Source organism: Echiichthys vipera, assembly GCF_963691815.1.
Source record: "Echiichthys vipera genome assembly, chromosome: 5".
In the NCBI taxonomy this organism is placed as follows: Eukaryota; Metazoa; Chordata; class Actinopteri; order Perciformes; family Trachinidae; genus Echiichthys; species Echiichthys vipera.
The window spans coordinates 27,089,768-27,099,318 of record NC_139830.1 but is presented as its reverse complement, the minus strand read 5'-3'; the positions used below and the strand labels follow the sequence as shown (position 1 = coordinate 27,099,318).

The 9,551-nt window shown below is 41.9% G+C and overlaps 1 protein-coding gene across 1 annotated transcript; it reads right to left on the bottom strand.

Moving 5' to 3' along the window:
* Positions 1-365: 365 nt before the first annotated feature.
* On the bottom strand, positions 366-8,123 carry gpr4 (G protein-coupled receptor 4). Its single transcript, XM_083914666.1, has 3 exons — positions 7,738-8,123; positions 2,362-2,626; positions 366-1,110 (listed from the first exon to the last, which is right to left on the bottom strand). Exons 1-3 carry the CDS (start codon positions 7,864-7,866, stop codon positions 389-391), a joined length of 1,116 nt encoding a protein of 371 aa, XP_083770792.1. The 5' UTR covers positions 7,867-8,123; the 3' UTR covers positions 366-388.
* Between the last annotated feature and the right edge of the window lie 1,428 nt (positions 8,124-9,551).

The window sequence follows — 9,551 nt, the reverse complement described above, 5'->3', positions numbered from 1 at the left end:
GTTGGGCGTTGGCTCTCATGGCTGACAGTCTCCTACAAATGAGCCTACAATGTGTTTTAAACGCTGTGCCCCGATGTGCCCATTTGATAAACAACACCGTACACTACCAACAATTTTGTTGTAGTGTGTGTGGCACGTTTTCATCTCACAGGGCTTCTACTGTGTCCATAGACAATATGTCTTGTTTAATTCTTAAATATCATTCCCATTCTGGCTTGTAAATGTGCCATTTAGTGGAAGCTTTTACTCCAAACATCTTCAGCCTCATAATTGCATCTGATTTTAGCCCTTCAGGCCAGAAGACAACAGACCCTGTTAGTGTTAGGAGCTTCCTCCATCCACTGAGCTGACCAGTTTGGACCTCTTACACCGTGCTCCGGTGCTGAAATCACTTCCTAACACTGAGGATGGTCATCTGTAGACACTCCTCCTTCAGAGCTACCAGTTCTGTCTTGTAGCTGCTTGTCTTTGCTCCATCAGCGTACACACAAGGCTGCTTCTTTGCTGACAGTGGCGTTTCCATTGTCACTGAACCAGCGTTCAGTATGTCGCCGTGCGATGGTGAAGAAGAGCAGCCCCTGTTGCAAGCTGCTGAAAGTAAAGCTGAGAGAGCTCGGCCAACGTCATGCCTAGCCCCTTCGTTGACAAAACAGTACAAAATGGGGTCAGCGACGCAATTGAGGCTAGTCAGTGCCAATGATACATGGTATGCTGCAAACAAGCTCTCCTCTGAGCCGCAGTCACATGGCTTCCTTAGAAACATGACACTCCGCACCAGGAGAAGAATGTGGTACGGTCCAAAGCAGAGCAAAACGATCAGGATCAGACTCAACGCCAGACGCTGAATTTTGGCCTTTTCCTGGCGCTCTGTTGAGACATTGCAGCGCACTGCTGCCAGAATCCCACGGTAGGCAACCAGCATGGCTGTCCATGGAGCGAGGAAGCCCAGGAATGTCCTGTAGAGGTTCATCCCTGCCACCCAGTCTTGCATGGGATACTTCTCAAAGCAGAACGTGTGGTTGAACCGATCCTGGAAAAGCTCATCGTGGAAGAGAGGGGCAGAGTTGGCAACTATTTCAATTATCCACACCATGCAGCTGACCATGACAGCTGCAGGAAGTTCAGGAGAGGAGAGTGAAGAAGAAGAGTGAGAAATATTCAACTTTGCAGTAACTTTGGAGTGAATACAGTACTATATTAACGAAAATAGGGTGATCTTGGAAATAGTTGATTAAATGACATTGTGTACGAACCTAAGTAATCATTCACTTCACAGTAGGCCTGAATACTGTTTTGGTATTTTGGACAAAAATGTCATCCATGAGGATATATTGCTTCAAAATAAAATAAAATTTTAGAGCCTTGATGTCACCCATATGAGGTGACAAATACTTTTCCAATCACTATCAGCTGATTGGATGAGTTATTGGTAACATAGATATGCAGCAGAATGGCCCTACTCTATCTACTTGGCTCAGTTTGCCATTTCTGAATTTTTAATGTTCAAAGCGTCCACTTCACCGCAGCGCTGTAAGATTACAGAATAAGAAGTGACAACAGAAACCAGAAAATGGAGAAGGTAAGGGAGGTGGATGGGTCAAAGAAACGAGTCCTGTTAACTTCATTTACATAACGTTCCTCAGGTAAGCACTATTATAAGCCTATCTCCAATCTTTTCCTAAACCTAACAAAGTAAAGTTAGTTTCTTTTGAAATTCACAAAAGGACTCCCAGAGCATTGAAAAGAGACATCAATGATTCCTGACCTAGCTAACGGCGACCCCTACCATGTCAATAGATGATGACGGCCTTCTGTACCTACTAGTAGATGAAGTAGTCCACTTGTAAACCATATCTATGACCACTGATAATGACAGTGGAGTGATAACATTCTAAAAATATATACTGTATATATTTTCTAAATTTCATTATTTCGTATTTCTAGAAAAGTTAGTCTGAGCGCTCATTTATGAACATTTCATTAAAAAGTAAAGACTTTGGCAGACATAATTGAATCTGTTATTTATTAAAACTTATTTTGACATGCAAGTGATCTTAATTTCTACGCTAACTTAATTTCCTGTTTTGTCAGGGAATGGCATATTTGAAGACACAGCTGCAGCACAGTTTGGGGAACTAATCATCAATTGCAAATTCAGGATGAGGCGCAGTACCCATATGTCAGATTTCAACTGACTCTTGTTTTATTAGAAAGTTAGTTGCTTTTATTTTAGATTAATCGATCAGAAGTGCTGGCCACATAATTACACCTCTTGAACCAAGCTTAACTAAACATGATTAGTTGTGAGTCAGTTTAAGGGTAAATATATTAATTAAGAAGAAAATCCTTAACCCAACATACCTGTTTTGATTCGCCGAACCTTGGCAAAGCGCATGGGATATGCCACAGCCAGGTACCTATCCAGTGATATACAGCAGAGGAAGGCGATGCTGACGTAGATATTAGTGTAGAAGATGAAGCCGAACAGTTTGCAGCTCTCCTGACCGTGGATCCAGACATCGTGCTGTATGAAGTAGTCGATCCACAAAGGAAGAGTGGTGATGTAGATGAGGTCAGCCACTGACAGGTTAATCAGGTAGATGCCGAGTTCATTGCGTTGCCGTACCTGGAGGGAGGAAGGAGAGGAAAGATGAAGGGAGGAAAGGATGGGGAAGCAGCAATGAGAGAAGAAGATTTAAATTTAAAGGAGAAAATGGATGAATAAATAGACAAGAAGGGATAGATAGGGTGTTCTGTTCAACTTCTGTGCTTTTGTATACAAGATAAACACTTGGTGAAAAGATGAGACAAACAGTACACCATTTCTGTGTTTGCTGTTTATACAAACTTTTTAAATAAGACGGAAAATACCATGCAAATGATTGTGCACATGGAATAAATGCATAGTCGTTAAATATTGAATGTGTTATTGTTGTTTAGGGCTTTATCTTGCACTTGGGGCAGAGCGGAGCACAGCTGTCATTGCTAGTTTCAGACCGACAAGTTTGGTAAGTTAGGTACTATCCAAGCCCCCACCACAGCGACTTCCTGGTTGATCAAATACGGAAGTTTAAAAAACTGCAGTTCTCTGAGTGTCCAGTAGGAGTAGTTTGCACAATAGAGCAGTTTCTCCTTGATCCCCATTTTAAACAGGCCGTTTTCACAGCATCATTAAACCTGTTTAGGACTTGTTTACAAAAAAAACATTCTCGTCCGTATGTTTAATGTCTAAGTCATATCTCCATGACAACACTTAAAGTTTATAAATAACTAGGAGCATGGCCTCTTGAGTGACAGTTAGCAGTTAGCAGAGACAAGTTGTCAGGATTAGCATGCTAACTCCGTCATCGCGCCCTGGACTAAAGTAATTTGTGTGGTGGAGTAACCTTAAGTGACGAGATGGTTTGCTCTTCTGTACAAACAGATGGTTTAGAACCACGCCTTTGTTATGCTGATTAAATAGCCGCACTTGCACCATGATTTGCAATACAGCCTGCTATCTATAACACATACACTAGATGCTAATCTGGAGCACTGGAAGGCCGTGAGCATTGATGCTTTATAGTCTATGGGCATTGTACTGTGTTGAATATCAGTTTAAATCATAGATCATAAATGCTGCCTGCCTACACTTCACTCCCGGAGCCGGTGTAATCTCCGCTAGAGACACGGGATAACCTGCATTTGACTCGTCGGGCCGGTGTTTTTGTTTTTTTCCCCGAAAACTTTATTTCGTATCATAGCCGGTGTAGTCTCCGCTAGAGACACGGGACTCCCACTCCCGTTTATCTAGAAATGTGTTCTGTTAGCCTAGCTCCTGGGCGGTGGAGCTAATGCGAGCTTATGTGGCTAATTCTGTAAACGTCAGCCAGACTGCCGTATCTCCCTCCCCCCAACGTCACATCAATGCCCTTTTTTGGTAAGAGGAAATGAGGAGGAGTCAAAGTCTGACAAGATGGCGGCTCCCAGAGGTGAATACGATTGGATTAAGTGGAGAGAACGGCCCCGGCGGAGAAGCTACGTCCATTTTTTTTTTTACAGTCTATGGAATTCACTTATTGTTGGCGCATTGCTACCTTGAGGCAGAAGAAAATGATAGGACCATTGAAAAAAACCTGGTTCTAAGTCAAAGATGCTGTTTTTTCCCTGCTATTTACAGGGCGCATTAGTCAGAATAAGATTAGTGATTCACGGACTGCAGTTATATCTGTGGCTCCATTGTAAATAGAGTCATGTCATAAATAACTAACAGTGTGGATTGTGAAATATATCATTAATGAGGAAAATATAATTATTTCAGAAGCTGAAAGTTTAATTTTAAGTCTATATTTATTATGCTTAAATGTCCCATGTTTGCTGCAAAGACATGTGTGCATGAGAATGTTTACCATTACTGCTAGAAGCCTCTCATTATTAAGTAAATTACCAAATACACACTCATACATCTCATACTCAATACTATATATAATTTAAAAAGCAACAGCCTACAAGGGGAGTGAGAATAATTAATTCATGTGGGTGGCAGGTGGATGATTTAATGTAGGCTAGGGGATTTGGATGGCATCAGAGCCACTCTGCGGGTCATGCTTGTTACACACACAAAGACACAGTCCTTTTTCCCCTCCTCCCTCTCCCCAGTTTAAAAGGTCATCTGTGTATTTGCTCATATCCAGTCAAATGGAGTTGTTGATGGGACAGAGGACTGTGAGATGGTGGAGGAGCCGCTGCTTCGCGCACAAGCAGATCTGTTTCCTCAGCAGAGACCACTCGCTTCTCCAGTTTCCCGAATCTGCTGTTTAAATGTGTCCGCTTTAGGCTTTGCATGCCTTAAAAGAGAAAAAAGTGCACTTGATAATATATTGCAACTCAGGGACGTACAACCACAAATCCCATACATGCAGTATTGATATTTCAATATTAAAACTTAGGCAGAACTGCCCTAGTAAATAAACAGCATGCCAAGTGTGTTAAAATTTTAGATTCAGTTCAGGTGTTATCATTAACAAAGCTGGTGGCTCTCTGCAATGCAGTTAATATTGGCAAGCACTGAAGGGTATTTGGGAACTACAATAACTATAATGGACCTACTGTATGACACAGCACACCTGTGCTCGAGTCGTATTGTGCTTGGGCCAGGGCTCAAACTGACTGCATAAAGTTGTAGAAGTGGCCTTGAGGCTGAGCAGCCTGTCCTGTTTTAAACACGGGGAACTCGTGGTTAGCTTTGTGAATTCAAACAACACTGCGTGGTTGGGTTAAGGCACCAAAAGTGCTTGGTGAGGGTTCTGAAAACATTTAGTGTGGAGTTAAAATAATTGGGTTTGCAACGTATCTCCAGTGACACATGAACAAGACACGGAAGTCTGGTGTATGTTTGACCCATCCACCACCACCTACACAGACTTTCTTACTCTTAATTGTGGAGAACTAGCTCTGTGCATCTACAATTGCCACAGATGGGTATACAGTTGAAAGCCCAGTGTGTTTAAAACAGACACTCAAGGGTGTCTTGTACATTAGTCTCAAACACAAGAGCCGTGATAAGACTGCAGTACTGGGAATAAGAACTGGCTGCGCTGAGATGGGAGCAAAACAACAGGTTGAAATGTTACTCACTTTGTGAGTTATTGAAGTTGCTTGATGAAAAGTCAATAACAATTCTGTCTGCTACTGCCAAAGTAAACTGACAGTCTGTGGGAAACACTAGACATGTTTTGTGATGTATGGGAAAATATCCCCAGTGCGTTGTTGACTATGTAGCAAGCCATGTCAGACATGTTACTTGGATAATCTGTTATCCCACAGGGGAATTAATGTTACCCATTACTTTATAGTACCAGTAATTAGTTACATAACTCATTACATGACTTTCCTTCTTCTATAACTTAAATAAAACCTAACTTTATTCAATGAACAGCCAGCTCATACAGTGAAGCTGCTAAGTGTTAACCCCGCTTCACACACAAAAAGTAGAACCCATGAATCAATTCACTGATTTTAATGTTTTCGTTGAGTTCAGAAACAATTTGTACACTGTCACTGTGCGTTGGTCAATAGTTACTGACTATGATTGTTTATCTGTTCATAGTGCCATGACATTATAGCAGTGCTTCTGACTGTCTTGACTATTGGGGCGTACATTGGTGTATCTTGATGCTTTTGACGTGCATCATACACTGCTACTGCAACTCACTCTGTTGCTTTTTCAAACTGTTTCAAATTTCTTTCAGTACAAATAAATGCCTATGGAAGCAGCACTGTCTATCTGAATCACTGAACTCAAACCATTGTGCCTCATGTATGAAATATTTAGGATTAGGAAAAAATACAAAATAATCAGAGCTAAAAATCATTACAATACTTATAAGCTGTTTATTTAAATGCCTACATTAAAGTTGTTTATATTGCTCTCTACAAATTAGAAAAGAGATTTGTTCAGAGAATTATTAGTTTTAAATCTTTACAAATCTGGGTATTTTTTTAAATTAACTTTTATGAACCGAATCCAAAACGAAACCGCCTGACCCAATCCAACTAGGTTTAAAACCACACCATTGTATATAAGAATAAATCACAGTTCAGACAGGATACGATTGACGCAATGAAAGAAAGTAACACGCTGCTTGATTATATTTGGACCATCCAGAACCCTATGTTACCACATTTGAGATTTATCACACGGTGTGACGAATTGGGCATGCTTTTTAACCCTAACTCTAATACATAGGGCCTCATTTTGAAAGTAAATCTTATAATGTGGGAACACGTTGCTGCCATCCACAGTTCATAGTTATATTCTTTTTTTTTATATCCATAGGAACAGTCCGGTTGCTTTGATGTAGTAAAAGACTAAAACAATGGTTATCCATGGACATAGAAAAAAGAATGGACAACGGACGAAAAAAATGGCAGCTAATTCCTATGCAAAGCTGCTCAGTAGCGCAGGCTCCCTTAAGGATGGCACCATTCTTGGTACTCGTGAACACGGGAAGACTTACCGGATGTAGAAGTCTTCACGTTACCAAGTCCATGCCCTAGCTCCAAGCACGAAACAATACGAAAAACAATAGATAAAACATCGGAAACAATGCACAAAGAGTTTGAGCAGAAGCGTTGTTTCTCTGCCGGAGCCTTGCACTGGGATTTACAAAGACGGGACATAAGCTGCTGGATGTGTTTCACTTTGGCTCTTTTTAGCCACGCACCCTCCTTCTCCTACCCATAACTCGATTTTGGTAGGGTTTAAAATTATACCCACATACATTTTTTTGGAGAGGGTCTGAAGATAATTATGAGCCTTTCGATTGGTATCAAAAAAAAAAATTTGGAGGTGATCCCCTCTTCCCCCCATGCATGGGCGTGAATGGGCGAATGTGCTTCCCGGGCACAGGACAGCCACAGAAACAAGCGAATGCTGCAGTACCGCGCTTGGCGACTAAGCCCATAAGGGAATACGATGAGAGCGCCGGTCCTGGGGACCTGATGTTTTCACAGAGAACTTTACGGTGGCGCTTACCGCAATCTTAACGCTCATATGTTGGATGCGAAAAAAATCTTGTCCAGTGCATCGCAAGTACTTTGCATGTACTTGTTGCTTGTGTCGCGCCTTCCCATCCAGTCTGTACGCAACTTAACAGGTAACTGGAGCCAGTGTGTGTGTGTGTGTGTGTGTGTGTGTGTGTGTGTGTGTGTGTGTGTGTGTGTGGGTGTGTGTGTTTGTGTGTGTGTCCTTCTCACCTGCATGTAGGCAGCCCACAGGGCCATGCAGTTAGTGGGCAGGCCTAGAACGATGACTATGATGTAGAGCGTTGGCTGGAAAAAAAGGTCCACCCTACTGTCCACATTACAGAACGAGATGTTGCACATTGTCCTGTGTAGAATGCTCTGAGTGTGTGTGGGTGTGTGTGTGTGCAGTTGTGTGATGTGTGTTCAGCTACTCTCAGCTCTGAGTGTCCCTCTGTAGTTTCATTATATTCCAGCTCCAGCAGTTTGACAATGACATGCCAACTCTTGCGATCTGCTCGGCTACCACCCAGCTGTCTGACATGGAGCAACAGAAGAAAGGAGAACTGTCATATCCCGTGCATTTCATGGTTCCTGTTTCTTAAAACACTGCCCTTCTTGCCCAGGGGCTTCGCCGTCTCATCTTTCTCACTCAGGCTTCAAAACCAGCTTCCCTCATCCCTCGGCGTAGAGGAAAAGAGGTGAAGAAAGGAAGGAGTGAGGGATAAAATGTGGTGAAATGAAAGCTGCCTTATCGACGCTGTGCCAGGCCTCCTGTGCCTGGACAGGGCCTCATCAATCTTTTAGAGAATAGAGGTGTGCCAGGTCTAATGTAAAATGGAGAGGCACGAACATCAATGTATGTATGTGTGTGTGTGTGTGTGTGTGTGTGTGTGTGTGTGTGTGTGTGTGTGTGTGTGTGTGTGTGTGTGTGTGTGTGTGTGTGTGTGTGTGTGTGTGTGTGTGTGTGTGTGTGTGTGTGGTAAGTCTCAAGGTCCTGATGACAAAAAACTCCTCGGAGAGGTTTGCACTAAAACACAGGAATGACTTTACAGAGCTTCACCAGTCTGGAGCTGAGAGGCTGTCCGTTTAGTCGGGAAATGCTGAACATCTGAAACAGACAGAGAGAGACAGAGAGAGGCAGTTATAATGCTTTATAATTAAATGTCTTACAAAACAAAAAGGAAGAAAAACTGTTTCATGTCTTTGTTTCAGTGGAAACTTGCATTTATGTGCATGACCTACCTAAAACAATACAACTAATAAAACACACACCTAACATCAAAACAGATAAAGGGGGGCAACCCCAACCTTTACAATTGTGTCTTACTATTGTCAGTGACAGTATCATATATATTCTGTGTTGTGTTGACTGGATCCACGGATGTGTGTAATTTGGAAACTATAATATACAATAAAATTATTCAGGTTTGAACAATATGTGGCTGAACAGCATGCGTTTGTAATGACTGAAGTTAACTAAACACAATGCTCTTTGTGCAGTTATTTACATCTTCCAGTCAGGAATGCACATCGGTAATGACTGCAGTTTGTTCTTCATTTTGCCTGCTTGTCTTGTCAGATGTCACTTACACCTAAACCCTTAAAATTTGTGTTTTAGGCTCATTTTCTGTGTTTATTTGCTGTGCTCCACATTTAGTTGACATACTTTAAATCAATTAGAATCGCTTGTCACAAGACCAGCATTTTTCTAGGCATTTGGTTTGGTTATTTGAAGTGAGGGGAATCCCTCTCGCGGTGAAAATAAACCACTCAGAATTGCCTGGAATGAACACACCCTTGACACATACAGTCAAGTCAATATATTCTTTGGATATATTGAGTTCTGCACATTTGGAAAGAGATACAGTATAAATGGATGAAAGAGGCACAAAAAGAAAGACTTTATACACCAGGTACAGTGAAGCAGCAGAGGTTTCTCTGGGTGACATTTGTACACAGACTTCCTAACATCTGGTATGGTAACACAGGACATGCTGACATACACGCACTAAAAGACCTTTCATAGAGTGCAAACAGAGAGTTCA

Excerpts from the sequence above, each read along its gene's own strand:
- gpr4 (XM_083914666.1), bottom strand. The coding sequence starts at position 7,866 with ATGTGCAACATCTCGTTCTGTAATGTGGACAGTAGGGTGGACCTTTTT. Across the intron at positions 2,627-7,737 it reads TGTGGGCTGCCTACATGCAG|GTACGGCAACGCAATGAACT; the intron begins GTGAGAAGGACA and ends TCCTCCCTCCAG. Across the intron at positions 1,111-2,361 it reads GGTTCGGCGAATCAAAACAG|CTGTCATGGTCAGCTGCATG; the intron begins GTATGTTGGGTT and ends AACTTCCTGCAG.